At 49.5% G+C, this 20,957-nt stretch overlaps 1 protein-coding gene across 4 annotated transcripts in view; it reads right to left on the bottom strand.

Moving 5' to 3' along the window:
- ADIPOR2 (adiponectin receptor 2) overlaps nucleotides 1-20,074 on the bottom strand; it is a 45,171-nt gene extending 25,097 nt beyond the window's left edge. Inside the window, exons 1-2 of one of the 4 annotated variants that reach the window (XM_056517883.1) lie at nucleotides 19,878-20,074; nucleotides 3,786-4,018 (exon numbers count right to left, since the gene is read on the bottom strand). In XM_056517883.1, coding sequence (XP_056373858.1) covers nucleotides 3,786-3,953 — 168 coding nt within the window. In that variant the 5' untranslated portion in view covers nucleotides 3,954-4,018; nucleotides 19,878-20,074. Of the gene's footprint in view, nucleotides 1-3,785; nucleotides 4,019-4,136; nucleotides 4,215-5,315; nucleotides 5,557-19,877 lie in introns of those variants that run through there. The other 3 variants (XM_056517884.1, XM_056517881.1, XM_056517882.1) reach the window with 3 other exon arrangements.
- Nucleotides 20,075-20,957: the final 883 nt, after the last annotated feature.

Below are 20,957 nucleotides of genomic sequence, written 5' to 3'. Positions count from 1 at the left end.
CTCTCACCCAGATCAGGGCGACAGCCGCCACTACTGACCACAAGATCCCTCTCACCCAGATCAGGGCGACAGCCGCCACTACTGACCACAAGATCCCTCTCACCCAGATCAGGGCGACAGTCGGCAGTAGTGACCACAAGGTCCCTCTCACCCAGATCAGGGCGACAGCCTGTACTACTGACCACAAGGTCCCTCTCACCCAGATCAGGGCGACAGCCTGTACTACTGACCACAAGATCCTTCTCACCCAGATCAGGGCGACAGCCGCCACTACTGACCACAAGATCCCTCTCACCCAGATCAGGGCGACAGTCGGCAGTAGTGACCACAAGGTCCCTCTCACCCAGATCAGGGCGACAGCCTGTACTACTGACCACAAGGTCCCTCTCACCCAGATCAGGGCGACAGCCGCCACTACTGACCACAAGGTCCCTCTCACCCAGATAAGGGAGACAGCCGGCAGTACTGACCACAAGATCCCTCTCACCCAGATCAGGGCGACAGCCGGCAGTAGTGACCACAAGGTCCCTCTCACCCAGATAAGGGCGACAGCCGGCAGTACTGACCACAAGATCCCTCTCACCCAGATCAGGGCGACAGCCGGCAGTAGTGACCACAAGGTCCCTCTCACCCAGATCAGGGCGACAGCCGGCAGTAGTGACCACAAGGTCCCTCTCACCCAGATAAGGGAGACAGCCGGCAGTACTGACCACAAGATCCCTCTCACCCAGATCAGGGCGACAGCCGGCAGTAGTGACCACAAGGTCCCTCTCACCCAGATAAGGGCGACAGCCGGCAGTACTGACCACAAGATCCCTCTCACCCAGATCAGGGCGACAGCCGGCAGTAGTGACCACAAGGTCCCTCTCACCCAGATCAGGGCGACAGCCGGCAGTAGTGACCACAAGGTCCCTCTCACCCAGATAAGGGCGACAGCCGGCAGTAGTGACCACAAGGTCCCTCTCACCCAGATAAGGGCGACAGCCGGCAGTACTTACTAGGGATTGACCAATATTGATTTTTTAGAGCCGATACCGATAATCTGAACTTTCAGGCCGATAACTTATACTGATATTCCGTGCATTTTAATTCCCCCCCCACCACAAATATCCTTGGTAAAATGAGGGGGTGGGTGTATCCTGATAAATTGTTTCTGGCCCCACAGAAGCCGCTGCAGATCAATGATTTACATCGGGCGCTTTAAATCAATGAACTGCAGCGGCTTTTGCGGGGCCAGAGACCGCCGCCGCCACCCGCTTCTCTCCCCCTGCCTGTCCTGGGGTCCGGAGTCCAACCACCGACTCTGCCCGATTGCCTCCCCCTGCCTATCCTCTGGCCAGAGACCACCGCCGCCGCCCCATTGCCTCCCCCTGCCTATCCTCTGGCCAGAGACCACCGCCGCCGCCCCATTGCCTCCCCCATCCCGGATTTTATAATTTCCTGTTCCCGGGGTCCGCGCTACTTCTGGCTCCTACGGCGTCCTGCGCTGTTGCTGTGCGCAATGACGAGTGACGTCCTCACCGCGATGTCACCGTCAGTGGCCCGGCGCACAGTAACAGCTCAGGACGCCGCCGGAGCCAGAAATAGCGCGGACCCTGGGAATAGGCAATTATAAAACCGTGGCCGCGGTCTCTGGCCAGAGGATAGGCGGGGGGAGGCAATCGGGCAGCGTCGGTGGTTGGACTCAGGACAGGCAGGGGGAGAGAAGCGGGTAGCGGCGGCGGTCTCTGGCCCCGGAAAAGCCGTTGCAGTTCATTGATTTAAAGCGCCAGCATTATCAGCAGGTTAGATGTCGATACCGATAACTTACAAAATCGTGAATATCGGCCAATCCGATAATCGGTCGATCCCAAGTACCGACCACAAGATCCCTCTCAACCAGAACTCACAAAGACCCCAGAGGTGCAGACGTCAAAACATCTCAGACCACTACAAAACAATGGAGGCCGAGATGACCGGACACATCATGAGGGGAGCGATCAGTGTTATCAATACGATCCTGACATACTCTGTGCTGCTGCAAGAACCTGTTACCATCAGTCTGTGACCTCCCATAGTATCCCGCACCCCCCTCTCTCCTGACGTAAGAAGGGACAAGGTGAAACACGCTGAGCCCCCAGCAGCACAAAGTATTTCAGCAGAGGAATATACTGATCCTGTGCAGAAGTCACAGACTGAGAATAACAGAGCAGCACAGGACCAGCGCAATCCTTAAAGGGATATTCCACTGGCCAGCGTTCAGAACATTTAGTTCCGAACGCTGTGTGCGCAGTGCGCACACAGCGTTCTGAACTAAATGTTCTGAACGCTAGCCAGTGGAATACCCCTTTAAAGGGTACTTTTTTTTTTTTTTAAATGAACTGGTGCCAGAAAGTTAAACAGATTTGTAAATTACTTCTATAAAAAAAAAATAATAATAATAATCTTTACCCTTCCAGTACTTTTTAGCAGCTGTATGCTAAAGGAAATTCTGTTCTTTTTGAATTTCTTTTTTTGTTTTGTCCGCAGTGCTCTCTGCTGACACCTCTGTCCTTGTCAGGAACTGTCCAGAGCAGCATAGGTTTGTTTGCTATGGGGATTTTATCCTGTTCTGGACAGTTCCTGATACGGGCATCAGGTGTCAGCAGAGAGCACTGTGGACAAGACAAAAAAGAAACAAAAAATAAAAAAAAAGATTTTCCTCTGTAGCAAATAGCTGCTAAAAAGTACTGGAAGGGTAAAGATTTTTTAATAGAAGTCATTTGCAAATCTGTTTAACTTTCTGGCACCAGTTCGGTGGAAACGTTTTTTTTTTAAATGGAGTACCTAGTGCTGGGCGGTATACCGGTATGAACCGGATACCGTCCTTTTTTTTCTCGGGTCGGGCCCCACCGGGTCGGGCCCCACCCTCCGGATGAATTGTGGAGCCCAGCGCGGCACCATCACTTGTCCCGGTGTGCTTCTGTGTCCCCGTGGGCACGATCAATCAATACCGCTAGCGGGATCCATGTGCCCACTAGCGATGTCACAAGAATGCCTCCCACGATCGCTACCATCACCTCTAGCGGGGTCCCTGTGGTGTCGTGGTGTCACAAGAATGCCGAGCGCGGCTCTGTTCCCCGTCCCTGTCAGCTCTCAGGGTACGGGAACAGATTTAAAAGCCTCGCGCGCATGCGCAGTACTAAGCAAATAGCGTAGGGCTAACGCTAGGCTCCTAGCACTGCCTAGCGTTAGCCCTACGCTACTTGCGTAGTGCTGCACCTGCGCAGTACTACGTTAGCTGCGCGCGAGGCTTTTAAATCTGTTCCCTTACTCTGAGAGCTGACAGGGACGGGGAACAGATCCGCGCTCAGCATTCTTGTGACACCGCTAGTGGGCACAGGGACCTCCTCGCGGCGGGTATTTTAGGCCATACCGCCCAGCACTAGGAGTACCCCTTTAATGCTCCCCCCCCCCTGGAATAGCACAAGGAGTTCGATTGACAGCAGCACAGAGGATGTCAGGAGAGAAGTGTCCTGATCTGGATCCACAACAGCATAAAATAAAGTTTCCAGAGAGGCGCAGGAGTCACCCCATAATAATAGTCACAGATAAACCAAACCCTCTATAAAACATGGCTGTGTAACCTACACGTGAGATTCCAGGCAGTAGTCACGGCATGAGTCTACAGGGCACCACGCCAGCCATTCCTACATGATACACCCCGAGGGCCACACCGATCCGGGATGATAACAATTCATCATTTACATTAGATATCAGATCAGAGAGGTTGGCACACATGGCATCAGGATGGCACACTGACTTACATTCTCCTGGGCAGGGCACGGTGGGGGATCTCCAAGGAGGGCACAGGTATCGTGGCACTGATCATGTTGGGAGTTGGTGCCCTCGGAGGTGACTGGCATGTGTCCCCTGCGCAGCCTCAGGACAGACTCAGGACGGACGCTGCTCCCCGCCTCTTCTTGTGTGTTCATGGGATGTGGGGGTCCCACTCCAGGGGTCTCTAGGCCGGGCGGATGGCCAGCGTCACACGTAGGATCTGCAAAAAGAAAAGAAATAAATAAATCAAATAAATAGAAATGTGTTCATCCTTTATATCAATAACAAGACAATGGCGCAAAAAGATAAAATAAAAAAAATAAAAAGGTATTAATTACTATTGGGAAACATCACAACGAGCGCTGGAGCCGCAGAGAGAGTCGAGTGCCAGAACAGCAGAGAGACGAGCGCAGTAGCAGAGCAGCAGAGAGAGTCAAGCGCAGTAGCAGAGCAGCTAATATCTGCTCCACAGATCATAAAAGTTATTAATTTATCAGGTGCAGGAGATTATAAGATCCCCAACATCAGGCCACACGGGGCAAGGTCTCTTAAAGGGGAAGGCACCTAATAAATGGAGGGGAGGAGGAGTCCTTACATGTGGGTGGCGTTTTCTTTTACTTCCAGCTGTTGCAAAATGACAACTCCCAGCATGTCCAGACAGCCACATGCTGGGAGTTGTCATTTTGCAACAGCTCTGTTCCATAAATCTCTCTTTGGATACAATGCATCGGTCTGGAATACACTGTAACAAACCTTCAGACCCCCCCCCCCCCCCCGCCTCATCCCATTTACCATGAATGAGACTATTATGGTGCGATGCTCTGCAGATTTTATGTAACAAGCCAGATACTTGTTAGTATTAATGAACGGCAACATTCTCGCTTACATCCCCAGAGGGTTTGTTACAATTGTATCCAGTCTACACAACCGCTCCGTTTCAGTGTTTCCCAACCAGGGTGCCTCCAGCTGTTGCAAAACTACAACTCCCAGCATGCCCAGACAGCCTCCGGCACTTATGAGAGGGGGGGAAAAAAAAAACCTGTGGAGGAAAGCTGTTGGGAAACCAAGGCTCAAGTATGTTTCCCTCGGGCTAAGAGCAATGCTTCCCAACCAGGGTGCCTCCAGCTGTTGCGAAACTACAACTCCCAGCATGCCTGGATGGCCTCCAGCATTTAGGAGAGGGGTTAAAAAAATAAATAAAAACGTGGAGGAAACCTATAGGGAAACCATGGCTCAAGTATGTTTCCCTCAGGCTAAGAGCAATGCTTCCCAACCAGGGTGGCTCCAGCTGTTGCAAAACTACAACTCCCAGCATGCCCGGACAGCCTTAGGCTGTCCGGGCATGCTGGGAGTTGTAGTTTTGCAACAGCTGGAGGCAACCTGGTTGGGAAGCACTAGCCTTGACACTTACTAGATATTAACACAGAGGAAGCGAGGACACGTCAATCACAGTCGTAGTTTCAACAGCTGGAGGCACGCTGGTTGGGGAACATTCCAGGGGGAATGGATCGCCTTACCTCTGCAGCCCCTTTATCAGTGGAGAAACAGTCATGCCCGCACCCACGTCGCCAGTGTTACGAAACAGGACCCCCAGAGATCCTACAGGCTCGCCAAAACAGGGAGCAGGACCTTTTCGTTTCCCGCCATCCCCCTCGGACCGGTCATGAAAAGTAAAAAAAAAAAAAAAAAAAAAATTATTAAAAAAGTAAAAAACAAAATGTAGCGCAGTTGGTGAAGTGGTCCGGAGGGTTCTGTGTCGGTGCCCGTCTGAGGCTTCTCTGGTGACCTCAAGGAGATTTTGTTGAGCTGGCAAGAAGAGAGCGAGACGTCGCGCGGAGCCTGGGGGAGGGGGGGGGGGGGCGCGCACGCGTCTCATAGTCAACAGCTTAATATGCAAAACAGGGGCTCAGTAATAAGGCGCTCAGGGCTGGATTAGCCCACTGGCAGGACAGGGCACATAAGTGGGCCACTTACTGCTTACATAACCCCCATCTGATCACCAAACAAGGAGGAGACGTCTACATAGACAACGTACAGTCAGCGTCGCCCTGTATCACCGTCTATATTAGGTGCACTGGCCCTTTAAGTCTCCCGTTCCCCTCATGTAGAGTGAAGTCATCGCAGTATGTGCCCAGACATCACCTTGTTGTAGTATTTAGTGAACATGATGAATCATTACTAAGGGAGGAACCCGACATACAAAAGTACTTACCTGCCGGGGAGGGAGACGCACGACACACTATGTCACCGCAATTACAGGCGCACAACTACTCCGCGCTGCCAGGACTCTGCTCAATACACCATCCCCCCCCCCCCCCCCCCCAAAACCAAAACTCTGCGCTGTACTGATGAATGAGAAGGATTGTATATACTACAGAGCGGGGTCAAAGTATAGGGCAGGACGTGTGTATAGTAGTCATATTCTTGTATATAGGAGGCAGTATTATAGTAGTTATATTCTTGTATATAGGAGGCAGTATTATAGTAGTTATATTCTTGTATATAGGGGCAGTATTATAGTAGTCATATTCTTGTATATAGGGGCAGTATTATAGTAGTCATATTCTTGTATATAGGAGGCAGTATTATAGTAGTTATATTCTTGTATATAGGAGGCAGTATTATAGTAGTTATATTCTTGTATATAGGAGGCAGTATTATAGTAGTTATATTCTTGTATATAGGGGGCAGTATTATAGTAGTCATATTCTTGTATATAGGAGGCAGTATTATAGTAGTTATATTCTTGTATATAGGAGGCAGTATTATAGTAGTTATATTCTTGTATATAGGAGCAGTATTATAGTAGTTATATTCTTGTATATAGGAGGCAGTATTATAGTAGTTATATTCTTGTATATAGGAGCAGTATTATAGTAGTTATATTCTTGTATATAGGGGGCAGTATTATAGTAGTTATATTCTTGTATATAGGAGCAGTATTATAGTAGTTATATTCTTGTATATAGGGGGCAGTACTATAGTAGTTATATTCTTGTATATAGGAGGCAGTATTATAGTAGTTATATTCTTGTATATAGGGGGCAGTATTATAGTAGTTATATTCTTGTATATAGGAGGCAGTATTATAGTAGTCATATTCTTGTATATAGGGGGCAGTATTATAGTAGTTATATTCTTGTATATAGGAGGCAGTATTATAGTAGTTATATTCTTGTATATAGGAGCAGTATTATAGTAGTTATATTCTTGTATATAGGAGGCAGTATTATAGTAGTTATATTCCTGTATATAGGAGCAGTATTATAGTAGCTATATGCTTGTATATAGGAGCAGTATTATAGTAGTTATATTCTTGTATATAGGAGCAGTATTATAGTAGTTATATTCTTGTATATAGGGGCAGCCATATAGTAGTCATATGTACATAGGGGCAGCATTATAGAAGTCTGGAGCCTCAGATGCTGACAATACAAGAAAAATACCTTTGCATGCAGCGCTGTTTTTGGGTGGGCACTGACCCCTTCCTGTAATAATCTGTGTTGTAGTTTTTGTTCATAAGAGATAACAGGACACAGAACTAAAAGGACCCGTCCAGTGACTCCTGATATTGTGAATAGATACAGATATCAGACTCACATGCTGCAAACTCCTGTCCGGCAGACACGTGCGGGCACAACGCTCTCTCCCGGGTGGCACCAATTTCACAAGTTCTCTGAAGAATGTTAACGGACTTGCCCTGGGGCACCTTCTCACACGATCTAATACGGAGCACAGGTGCTGGCGCCTTTATGAGGGTACATGGTGTCCCGCTCTGCGGGTGTGTACTGGGCCTGAACCCACGTGTTTACTGAGATAATAGAAAGTATACACGGAAAGGGAAGTGGCTATAATAAGAGTGCAGCTGGTGGTAGGAACCCTACTGAACGCCAAGACCTTCAGAGGGCACAGGAAGTAGGTAGGTATAGTGTGGTACCCACCATAGTGCCACAGCCTCTCCGACTGGTCCCTTATTGATCATACAATGACTATATATATGGTCAGGAGACCGTATAAGGGGGCACCCCTTGGCACCAGATGCAGACTATGACTAGAAAGCAGTAATCTGGCACCCGCGATGAGTCTTGGGTAACGCCGCCGGAATGCGCCGTTCGAGTATGAGTAAGAACGACGCCTGGAAACTTTCACGCACGGCCCAGGAATTTTCGGCGAGATCATCAGCGGTCGCAACCTGAGAGCAAGAAGAACGTACAGAGGTGACGGCGGCCGTCGTAACCAGAACAGAGTCCGTAAGCTGCCAGGGAAGAAGCAGTCTGCTGTAGACAAGGGGATGTAAAACTACAACTCCCAGCATGCCTGGACAGCCTCCAGCACTTAGAATTAGGGGGAAAAAAACGCAGTGGAGGAAACCTCTAGGGAAACCATGACTGGAGGATTGTCCTTCTCTTGGGCTTTGAGCAGTGTTTCCCCAACTAAAGTGCCTCCAGCTGTTGCAAAACTACAACTCCCAGAATGCTGGGAGTTGTAGTTTTGCAACAGCTGGAGGCACCCTGGTTGAGAAACACTAGCCTAGATGCTTATTAGATATTAACACAAAAGAAGCAAGAACATGTCAATCCCAGTTGTAGTTTTGCAACAGCTGCAGGCACGCTGGTTGGGAAACACTGTTTCAGGGGGCATGGAGAGGGGGGTACCCTTACCTCTGTGGGTGGCAGCCCCTTTATCAGGGGAGAAACAGTCATGCCCGCACCCACATCGCCAGTGAAACGAAACAGGACCCCCGAGGTCCTACAGGATCGCCAAAACAGGGAGCAGGTCCTTTTTGTTTCCCGTCATCCCCCTCGGACCGGTCATGAAAAGTTTCCCACTTAGAATAGGGGAGGAAACATCTAGGGAAACCATGTCTGGAGGATTGTCCTTCTCTTGGGCTTCCAGCAGTGTTTCCCTAACAGGGTGCCTCCAGCTGATGCAAAACTACAACTCCCAGCATGCCCGGACAGCCTCCAGCACTTAGAATAGGGGGAAAAAACCCCAGTGAAGGAAACTTGTAGGGAAACCATGTCTGGAGGATTGTTCTTTTCTTGGGCTTTGAGCAGTGTTTCCAAACTAAAGTGCCTCCAGCTGTTGCACAACTACAACTCCCAGCATGCCTGGACAGCCTCCAGCACCTAGAATAGGGGGGAGGGAAAAAAAAAGTGGAGGAAACCTAGGGAAACCATGGCTGGAGGATTGTCCTCCTCTTGGGCTTTGAGCAGTGTTTCCCCAACTAAAGTGCCTCCAGCTGTTGCAAAACTACAACTCCCAGCTTGTCTGGACAGCCTCCAGCACTTAGAATAGGTGAAAACCCCCAGTGGAGGAAACCTCTAGGGAAACAATGTCTGGAGGATTGTTCTTTTCTTGGGCCTCCAGCAGTGTTTCCAAACTAAAGTGCCTCCAGCTGTTGCAAAACTACAACTCCAAGCATGCCCAGACAGCCGAAGGCTGTCCGGGCATGCTGGGAGTTGTAGTTTTTCAACAGCTGGAGGCATCCCAGTTCGGAAACATTGCCCCAGGGGGGCATTGCATTATGGAACATGTAGTTTTGGGTGAAAATCTAAAACGCAGCTTTGGCTGTGACTAGAGTAATCAAATAAAAAAACTATACTAAAAAGAGAAAAACAAAAGTGATTTACAATCTGCATCAACGGAGCACAAATCCTCCTATTAAAAAAACTAAAATAAAAATCAGCTGAACGGGAGGAAAACTAAACCTCACGCGTCTCTTTTTATGGCCGGTCCCCTGTGATCCTGGTGGAGTGGAGGAACCTGCTGACGGTCAGGATCCGGGCAGAGTCTGCCAGGAAATGTCTATACACAGCGACGCTACGATCGCCTCGGGCACAGACAATAACCCCAATGCTGCGAGAGATGGGGGGGGGGGGATATAAATGCAATAAACTATTATTGCGCAGTGGCGGCAGAATACACACAACGCACGTCACGCTTTATTACAACTCTGAAAGCAGAGACGGGTACAAGCAAAAGGGACTATGAATGGGGCAGGTTCTGAAAGTCGGCCGCCCCCCAGCCTGGTAGCCCCTCTAGGCCGCTAATAGGTCTCCCCCATGCTTTACACTGAAAGATATAAACTACAAAAAAAGTGATAAAGGGTTCAGATCATCCATCACCAGCTGAATTCTTCTATCTGTCCTACCAGGGCTGGAGACCGTATCTGGCAATGCAGGGCAGATAACGGGGCGCCATTTATTTATTTCAATATATTAATATATATTATATTTATATTATAAAGTTTTCCACCAGGGTACCATATATATATATATATATATATATATATATATATATATATATATATATATATATATAAAAAAAAAAAAAACAATATATATATATATATACATACACACACACACAATAAAAATATATACACACACACTATATATATTTTTTAATTTTTTTAAATCGACTGGTGCCAGAAAGTTAAACAGATTTGTAAATTACTTAAATTAAACATTTTGTATACTTCCAGTACTAATTGGCTGCTGAATACTACAGAAGAAATTATTTTCTTTTAGAAACACAGATCTTTCTGCTGACATCACGAGCACAGTGCTCTCTGCTGACATCATGACCACAGTGCTCTCTGCTGACATCTCTGTCCATTTTATGACCTGTCCAGAGCAGCATATGTTTTCTATGGCGATTTTCTCCTACTCTGGACAGTTCCTGAAATGGACAGAGATGTCAGCAGAGAGCACTGTGCTCGTGTGATGTCAGCAGAGAGCTCTGTGTTCCAAAAAGAAAATAATTTCCTCTGGAGTATTCAGCGGCTAATAAGTACTGGAGGGATTAAGATTTTTTAATAGAAGTAATTTACAAATCTGTTTAACTTTCTGGCACCAGTTGATTAAATACATATATATATATATATATATATATATATAAGTTTTCCACCAGAGTACCCCTTTAAATTCCAAAAAGGGGCCACCACTGCCCTCCCCCATTACATAACCCCTCCTCGTGCTAACAGTCTGCCCTGGGGTTATCCAGGTTAAGATAAACATAGCTACTCTACTACAAAACAGCGCCACCCCTGTCCTGTGGTTATGTGCGGTACTGCAGCTAAGTTCCATTGAAATGAATGGAGCCAGCTTAGAATACCACACATGACCTGAGGACAGGGGTGGTGCTGTTTTAGTAGAAATTAGCTTCTATTCCTGGATAACAGTGTTACCCAACCGGAGTGCTGCCAACGGTTGCCAAACTACAACTCCCAGCATGCCCAGACAGCCACCAGCACTAAGGAGAGAGGGAAAAACTCTAGTGGAGGAAACCTCTAGGGCAGCCATTCCCAACCAGGGTGCCTCCAGCTGTTGCAAAACTACAACTTCCAGCATGCCCGGACAGCCTTTGGCTGTCCGAACATGCTGGGAGTTGTAGTTTTACAACAGCTGGAGGCACGCTGGTTGAGAAACACTGCTCTAGGGAAACCATGGCTAAATGATTGCCCTTCAGAGCCCTGCTTCCCAACCAGGGTGCCTCCAGCTATTGCAAAACTACAAATCCCAGCACGCTGGAAGTTGTTGTTTTTCAACAGCTGGAGGCACCCTGGTCGGGCAAGCCTACATTAAAAAGGTGTAATGTGATTTATAACGGCCAATACCAGCCTAGTTATGTAATAGTCTGGGGGTTCCCTTTTAAATAAGGGCCCACACAGCCCTCTGTACTGCTTACAACCACAGCTGCTGCAGAACCTCAACCTATGGCATGTATGGATGTAAGAGTTACATGCCGCCAAGCCACCCCCCCCCCCCCACCACCCCACCCCCCATGCTCAATATCAAAATACTGGCACACTAACAAATCTACTGAAACCAGGCGGGTCGGGAGGAATTCTGCAGAACAGGAAAAGCCGCCTGGATGACTTATTGTTCATGAAGCCCGAACAATGTAAGGAAGGGGGGGGGGGGGGACTAATAGTGAGGTGCACCCCTCCTCTACCACACCCAGGGCAGGTAAGGGGGGGGGGTCAAATAGTGAGGTGTACCCCTCCTCTACCACAGCCGGGGCAGGTAAGGGGGGGGGGGTCTAATAGTGAGGTGCACCCCTCCTCTACCACAGCCGGGGCAGGTAAGGGGGGGGGGGGGTCAAATAGTGAGGTGCACCCCTCCTCTACCACACCCGGGGCAGGTAAGGGGGGGGGGGGTCAAATAGTGAGGTGTACCCCTCCTCTACCACACCCAGGGCAGGTAAGGGGGGGGGGGTCAAATAGTGAGGTGTACCCCTCCTCTACCACAGCCGGGGCAGGTAAGGGGGGGGGTCTAATAGTGAGGTGTACCCCTCCTCTACCACAGCCGGGGCAGGTAAGGGGGGGGGTCTAATAGTGAGGTGCACCCCTCCTCTACCACACCCGGGGCAGGTAAGGGGGGGGGGGTCTAATAGTGAGGTGTACCCCTCCTCTATACCACAGCCGGGGCAGGTAAGGGGGGGGGTCTAATAGTGAGGCGCACCCCTCCTCTACCACACCTGGGGCAGGTAAGGGGGGGTCTAATAGTGAGGTGTACCCCTCTTCTAACACCCGGGGCAGGTAAGGGGGGTCTAATAGTGAGGTGTACCCCCTCCTCTACCACACCCGGGGCAGGTAAGGGGGGGGGTCTAATAGTGAGGTGTACCCCTCCTCTACCACACCCGGGGCAGGTAAGGGGGGTCTAATAGTGAGGTGCACCCCTCCTCTAACACCCGGGGCAGGTAAGGGGGGTCTAATAGTGAGGTGTACCCCTCCTCTACCACACCCGGGGCAGGTAAGGGGGGTCTAATAGTGAGGTGTACCCCTCCTCTACCACACCCGGGGCAGGTAAGGGGGGTCAAATAGTGAGGTGTACCCCTCCTCTAACACCCGGGGCAGGTAAGGGGGGTCTAATAGTGAGGTGTACCCCTCCTCTAACACCCGGGGCAGGTAAGGTGGGTCTAATAGTGAGGTGTACCCCTCCTCTACCACACCCGGGGCAGGTAAGGGGGGTCAAATAGTGAGGTGTACCCCTCCTCTAACACCCGGGGCAGGTAAGGGGGGTCTAATAGTGAGGTGCACCCCTCCTCTAACACCCGGGGCAGGTAAGGGGGGTCTAATAGTGATGTGTACCCCTCCTCTACCACAGCCGGGGCAGGTAAGGGGGGGGGGGGGTCTAATAGTGAGGTCTACCCCTCCTCTACCACACCCGGGGCAGGTAAGGGGGGGGGTCTAATAGTGAGGTGTACCCCTCCTCTACCACAGCTGGGGCAGGTAAGGGGGGGGGTCTAATAGTGAGGTGTACCCCTCCTCTACCACACCCGGGGCAGGTAAGGGGGGTCTAATAGTGAGGTGTACCCCTCCTCTACCACACCCGGGGCAGATAAGGGGGGTCTAATAGTGAGGTGTACCCCTCCTCTACCACACCCGGGGCAGGTAAGGGGGGTCAAATAGTGAGGTGTACCCCTCCTCTACCACACCCGGGGCAGGTAAGGGGGGTCTAATAGTGAGGTGCACCCCTCCTCTAACACATCCGGGGCAGGTAAGGGGGGGGGGGGTCTAATAGTGAGGTGCACCCCTCCTCTAACACACCCGGGGCAGGTATATCCTAGGTCTCCAAAGTGTGGACCTGCTGCAAAACTACAACTCCCAGCATGCACCAGACAGCCGAAGGGAACTTCACCACACAGAAGGGGTATGAGCCTAAATCTACATGCATCTGTATCAGAAATCACGAGCTTAGATACAGCGTCTCAGCAGACAGTATCAAACATGATAGGATTAGATACAGATTGTGGGCAGACAGTATCACACGACAGGATTAGATACAATGTCTGGACAGACAGTATCACACATGACAGGATTAGATACAGCATCTGGACAGACAGTATCACACATGACAGGATTAGATACAGCATCTGGACAGACAGTATCACACATGACAGGATTAGATACAGCATCTGGACAGACAGTATCACACATGACAGGATTAGATACAGCTTCTGGGGAGACAGGATCACACACACACGATTGGATGAGATACATCGTCTGGGCAGACAGTATCAAACATGATAGGATTAGATACAGATTGTGGGCAGACAGTATCACACGACAGGATTAGATACAATGTCTGGACAGACAGTATCACACATGACAGGATTAGATACAGCGTCTGGGCAGACAGTATCACACATGATAGGATAAGCCAGTTGTAAAGGTCTACACCCGAGGTCTTCAAACTGCAGACCTCCAGCTGTTGCCGTCGGCTGTCTGGAATGCTGAGAGTTGTAGTTTCGCAACAGCTGGAGATCACTTGTCTGTACTCGTTTGCTCACCGCCCGACGTAAACACGAACTAAAGTCACAGAATGATACAATACAGAAGAATAAACATAAGGCCTGAGGTCTTATCCAAACAGATAAGAATCCTGCACCGACACACTGCAACAAAACAAGCGCGAGGACAAGTTCCTACTAAGTAGATATCTGGAAACTAAAACTGCAAAGTAACAGAAAGTTGCAGAAGTTTTTGTTCTACAATGATTAAAGCTTTAGATACAAAATGGACCCCCCCCCCCCAATTATTAAAGTCATGTCAGGGGGGGACGAGCATCGTGTGAACCTCATCTACCTGAGCACAAGGACAGGCCGGGTGACTATGGTTCTTGTAGTTCTCCTTCCCAGGTATGAGCCGAGAGCCCCTGTATATGGTAGAGAGGACGGACATCTGAGCCGCAGCTGCCGAACCTGATCCCAAAAATAACGCACCAGCCGGGCCGCGGGCCAACATGTATGCCAGTCCAGGAATATCTGCCCCGGAGCGAGCGATCACAGCAGGCAGCCGCCATGATGGACTACAGCAGCGGTCTCCAACCTGGATCCAGGTTGCTGTTTGCTGTAGTCCAGTGGTCTCCAACCGGCAGACCTCCAAATGTTGCAAAACTACAACCCCCAGCATGCCCAGACAGCCAACGGGTGTCCGAGTATGATGGGAGTTGTAGTTTTGCAACATCTGGAGGTCCGCCGGTTGGAGACCACTGGTCTACAGCAACCAGCAATCTGGAGCCATGTGCTTTCTGAACCCTGTACCTTTAAAGGGCACCTACGAACTAGGTTTACTACTAAAGGGCTGTCAGATCACGTCCAATAATACAACCACCCTTGAACAGAGCCCAAAGATCTATAAAGGGGCCACATCCTAAAACGGACCGTGTCCTAACCAAACCTTTATGAGCCCCTCTGGATCTAGTATGACCATCACAAGTGACAAGCAGGGACCTGAGGGGCCGGGTCTACACTACATAACGCTGGTAATGCCGGTTGTTCCCATCTACATGTGCTGCTGGCAAGAGGAGGGGGGCAAGACAAAGGGTTAACTGTGTAACTGGACGCTATCTATTGTTCCCTGTTATCAGCCAAATTCTACTGCATAGCAGGTGAATAAAAATCTATCGCTCCCTGTTATCAGCCAATTGATCATGGGGACAAGTTGACTATAAGACCGGTAAATACAATCGATCACATTCACCTGTCCTACAGTCACTTCTCCCCTTCTGACATGGCTGATAACAGAACAATAGATATATTCACCTGTCCTACAGTCACCTCTCCACTCCTGACATGGCTGATAACAGAGAACAATAGATATATTCACCTGTCCTACAGTCACCTCTCCACTCCTGACATGGCTGATAACAGAACAATAGATTGTATTCACCTGTCCTACAGTCACCTCTCCTCTCCTGACATGGCTGATAACAGAACAATAGATATATTCACCTGTCCTACAGTCACCTCTCCCCTCCTGACATGGCTGATAACAGAGAACAATAGATTATATTCACCTGTCCTACAGTCACCTCTCCTCTCCTGACATGGCTGATAACAGAGAATAGATTGTATTCACCTGTCCTACAGTCACCTCTCCTCTCCTGACATGGCTGATAACAGAACAATAGATATATTCACCTGTCCTACAGTCACCTCTCCCCTCTCCCCTCCTGACATGGCTGATAGCAGAGAACAATCGATCACATTCACCTGTCCTACAGTCACCTCTCCCCTCCTGACATGGCTGATACCGGAGAACAATAGATTATATTCACCTGCCCTACAGTCACCTCTTCCCTCCTGACATGGCTGATAACAGAGAATAGATTATATTCACCTGTCCTACAGTCACCTCTCTCCTGACATGGCTGATAGCAGAGAACAATAGATATATTCACCTGTCCTACAGTCACCTCTCCTGACATGGCTGATAACAGAGAACAATAGATTGTTTATATTCCAATCACCAAGTGCTGAGATCCATATATAGAGTTACCGGCCCTTTAAATCCGTGTGATGTACATAAAAGTTTCCTGACATGGGTCTAATGCATCACAATTGTCATTATTTGCTGCCCGTCCTGGTAGCTGAACACATCGGTGACGTTACAGGAGGAGGTTATGGCGCAAATCAGGTTTAATTACATGAGAAATTTGGCTGCCAAACACCACCTGAGCCGCCAATATATCCCAGATGTGTCCTCCAACCCGCGGCCCTGCACATGGGAGACTATCAGTCCCAGCATGCCCTGACAGCAGCAGGATACAACATGGGGGAGAGGCAGAGGGGCCACACTTCTCAATGGGACCCCTATACACCTAGGGGGTCCACACAGTATATTGGAAGTTACTAAATCACCTAAAACACACAAAGCCCAAGTCCTCCTGAGTCTACAGCGGCCCAGGATATGGGGGAAAGGGCAGAGACGGAAAACAATTGCACAACCCCAAATGTTGTCCAGTTCCTTTTCAGTCATAAGACTAAAAATCATCTGCATAGAGGGATTGTGCCAGTCACATCCTGAGGAGGCGCTGCCAGACATCCACGCTTTTAGGCATCAGTTATTCTCTACTTTCCGGTCCTCCAGCTGTTGCAAAACTAAAACTTCCAACATGGCCAGATAGCCAACGGCAGTCAGTATACAGGTGTAAGGGGTGACAGGAGGAGGAGGCAGCAGTATACAGGTGTAGAGGGTGACAGGAGGAGGAGGCAGCAGTATACAGGTGTAAGGGGTGACAGGAGGAGGAGGCGGCAGTATACAGGTGTAGAGGGTGACAGGAGGAGGAGGCAGCAGTATACAGGTGTAAGGCGTGACAGGAGGAGGAGGCGGCAGTATACAGGTGTAGAGGGTGACAGGTGGAGGAGGAGGCGGCAGTATACAGGTGTAGAGGGTGACAGGAGGAGGAGTCGGCAGTATACAGGTGTAGAGGGTGACAGGAGGAGGAGGAGGAGGAGTCGGCAGTATACAGGTGTAGAGGGTGACAGGAGGAGGAGGAGGAGGCGGCAGTATACAGGTGTAGAGGGTGACAGGAGGAGGAGGAGGCGGCGGCAGTATACAGGTGTAGAGGGTGACAGGAGGAGGAGGAGTCGGCAGTATACAGATGTAGAGGGTGACAGGAGGAGGAGGCGGCAGTATGCAGGTGTAGAGGGTGACAGGAGGAGGAGGCGGCAGTATACAGGTGTAAGGGGTGACAGGAGGAGGATTCGGCAGTATACAGGTGTAGAGGGTGACAGGAGGAGGCAGCAGTATACAGGTGTAGAGGGTGACAGGAGGAGGAGTCGGCAGTATACAGGTGTAGAGGGTGACAGGAGGAGGAGGCAGCAGTATACAGGTGTAAGAGGTGACAGGAGGAGGAGGCAGCAGTATACAGGTGTAGAAGGCGACAGGAGGAGGAGGCAGCAGTATACAGGTGTAGAGGGTGACAGGAGGAGGAGTCGGCAGTATACAGGTGTAGAGGGTGACAGGAGGAGGAGGCAGCAGTATACAGGTGTAAGAGGTGACAGGAGGAGGAGGCAGCAGTATACAGGTGTAGAAGGCGACAGGAGGAGGAGGAAGCAGTATACAGGTGTAGAGGGTGACAGGAGGAGGAGGCGGCAGTATACAGGTGTAGAGGGTGACAGGAGGAGGAGGCGGCAGTATACAGATGTAGAGGGTGACAGGAGGAGGAGGCGGCAGTATACAGGTGTAGAGGGTGACAGGAGGAGGAGGCGGCAGTATACAGGTGTAGAGGGTGTCAGGAGGAGGCTTCGGCAGTATACAGGTGTAGAGGGTGACAGGAGGAGGATTCGGCAGTATACAGATGTAGAGGGTGACAGGAGGAGGATTCGGCAGTATACAGGTGTAGAGAGTGACAGGAGGAGGCGGCAGCAGTATACAGATGTAGAGGGTGACAGTACACAGGTGTTGAAGGCACCAAATATATAGACAAAATATATTCTGTGCTCAAAACACAAAGAGAGAGCGCACCGACAACAATGTGCACAGAAATACAAAAAAAAAAAAAAACATTGTCCGCCCAACAGGGGCGAGTACGGGGTAAAAGCTGTAGAGCAAATACACAGGTTTCTATTCACTTTGTCACTGAGAAGAATAACAAACCCGCATAGAATACACGTAGTCACTATCTCAGCTTTTTACATTTAACTGAGGATGATGAATGGAGAAAAAACAACAAAAACTATAGAACTTGTGTTTTCTCTACCAGTCGGCCATGGTCTATTTACCTGCGATACCTCTGTATGGGGGGGGGAAACGTGTGGGTGTATTAAGGCAGTATATGGGTGTACAGGAGGTTGGTATTTGGGCAGTATATAGGTGTACAGGGGGCATTAGGGTATTATATGGGTGTACAGGGTAAGTATATAGGTGTACGGGGGGGGTATTGGGGCACTATACAGGTGTACAGAGGGCACTATACAGGTGTACAGAGGGCACTATACAGGTGTACAGAGGGCACTATACAGGTGTACAGAGGGCACTATACAGGTGTACAGAGGGCACTATACAGGTGTACAGAGGGCAGTATACAGGTGTACAGAGGGCACTAGGGCAGTATACAGGTGTACAGAGGGCACTATACAGGTGTACAGAGGGCACTATACAGGTGTACAGAGGGCACTATACAGGTGTACAGAGGGCACTATACAGGTGTACAGAGGGCACTATACAGGTGTACAGAGGGCACTATACAGGTGTACAGAGGGCAGTATACAGGTGTACAGAGGGCACTAGGGCAGTATACAGGTGTACAGAGGGCACTAGGGCAGTATACAGGTGTAGAGAGGGCATTAGGGCAGTATACAGGTGTAGAGAGGGCATTAGGGCAGTATACAGGTGTAGAGAGGGCATTATACAGGTGTAGAGATGGCATTAGGGCAGTATACAGGTGTAGAGATGGCATTAGGGCAGTATACAGGTGTAGAGATGGCATTAGGGCAGTATACAGGTGTAGAGAGGGCATTATACAGGTGTAGAGAGGGCATTAGGGCAGTATACAGGTGTAGAGATGGCATTAGGGCAGTATACAGGTGTAGAGAGGGCATTATACAGGTGTAGAGATGGCATTAGGGCAGTATACAGGAGTACAGATGGCATTAGGGCAGTATACAGATGTAGAGAGGGCATTAGGGCAGTATATAGGAGTACAGATGGCATTAGGGCAGTATATAAGTGTACAGAGGGACAGCAGGGCAGTATATAGGTGTACAGAGGGACAGCAGGGCAGTATATAGGAGTACAGAGGACATTAGGGCAGTATATAGGAGTACAGAGGGACAGCAGGGCAGTATACAGGTGTACAGAGGGACAGCAGGGCAGTATATAGGTGTACAGAGGACATTAGGGCAGTGTATAGGAGTACAGAGGGACAGCAGGGCAGTATACAGGTGTACAGAGGGACAGCAGGGCAGTATATAGGAGTACAGAGGGACAGCAGGGCAGTATACAGGTGTACAGAGGGACAGCAGGGCAGTATACAGGTGTACAGAGGGACAGCAGGGCAGTATATAGGTGTACAGAGGACATTAGGGCAGTATATAGGTGTAGAGATGGCATTAGGGCAGTATATAGGTGTAGAGAGGGCATTAGGGCAGTATATAGGAGTACAGAGGACATTAGGGCAGTGTATAGGAGTACAGAGGGACAGCAGGGCAGTATACAGGTGTACAGAGGGACAGCAGGGCCGGTATGCGGATATCAGGCTATACATTGGGCCGTGTTCACACAGTCGTCATCGCACACAGCTCCGCGGTTCTTCCCGCCCTCAGCTCCCCGGATATCCTCTCACCTTCTCCGCTCCCAGTCACCAGCCGCTGCGCTCTTCTGCCCGTCCGGCCACCGCCGTCTCTTATTGTCGCCTCCCCGGGTTGCCTGGCAGCGTCACCATGACGCCCATCGCACGAGGGAGCGCCGACCAATCACAGCGCCCCTAGTAGGCACGCACAAGGACGTTGACACGAGAAGCCCCTCCCCCGCCGCGCTGCACCACGGATCGTGTAGTCCAGTTTAGCCCCGCCTCTTTATTTGTTTTGCACAGACCAAGGTCGCTGCGCACACGTGCCCCTCGCCGACCAATCAGCGGCTCCCGTCGTTACTTCCTGGTCACATGAGTTGTCTCTATGACAACCAGGACTCTTCCACAAAGATGGGTCAAATTAAGTTTATAGTGATGGCCCCAGAGAACCAGCAATTGAATCCATCATTTAATGTTCAGGCGAATAGTTTGAGGGGGGATCTACATGGTTTATATGGATTACATGTTATGGCGTAGAGGGGCGCGCTGTGCCATAGTGGGCTACATTTAGTTAAATGCTATAGAAACGAAGCCGCAGCTGTGGAACATAAACACGAAGTTTCTACTTTTTTTTGTGTTTCTCCCAAAAAAAACGCCAACACGCCCCCCATGGCGCTTTTTCAATTAAAGAAAAAAAATGCTGCGACCAGATGTTAGGTATAAATCAATGAGAAATCGCTAAATTCTTTTTCCACTTTGCGTTTTTCAGTTTGGCGTTTTTTTAAATACGTTTTTTCTCTCTTTTTTGGGGCATTTTTTCACCTCCTTGGCGGTTTTGCAAAGGCGCAGCAGGTTGAGCCTATGGTGTTCTTTTCCCCTGAAATCTTGGCATTTTTCTCCCATAGAAGACTATGGTAGTAAAAAAGAGCGCCAAGAAAAACGACATGTGGGTTTTAACTTTGGCGTTTTTGCAGGCGGTTTTTATTCTTTTTTGGACTTAAGCAATCCAAAAAAAGCGATGGAGATACATTTTTTTTAAATAAAATTTCGTAGGGTACCATTCTAAAAAAGATACAGTAGTGATGGACAAAATGTATCTTCTTTATAACAATTTTTTTTTAACAGGAATCCATT

This window comes from Hyla sarda, chromosome 4 (genome assembly GCF_029499605.1).
Source record: "Hyla sarda isolate aHylSar1 chromosome 4, aHylSar1.hap1, whole genome shotgun sequence".
Classification (NCBI taxonomy): Eukaryota; Metazoa; Chordata; class Amphibia; order Anura; family Hylidae; genus Hyla; species Hyla sarda.
The sequence above is the reverse complement of the archived record's forward strand: the minus strand, read 5'-3'. Positions and strand labels throughout refer to the sequence as shown.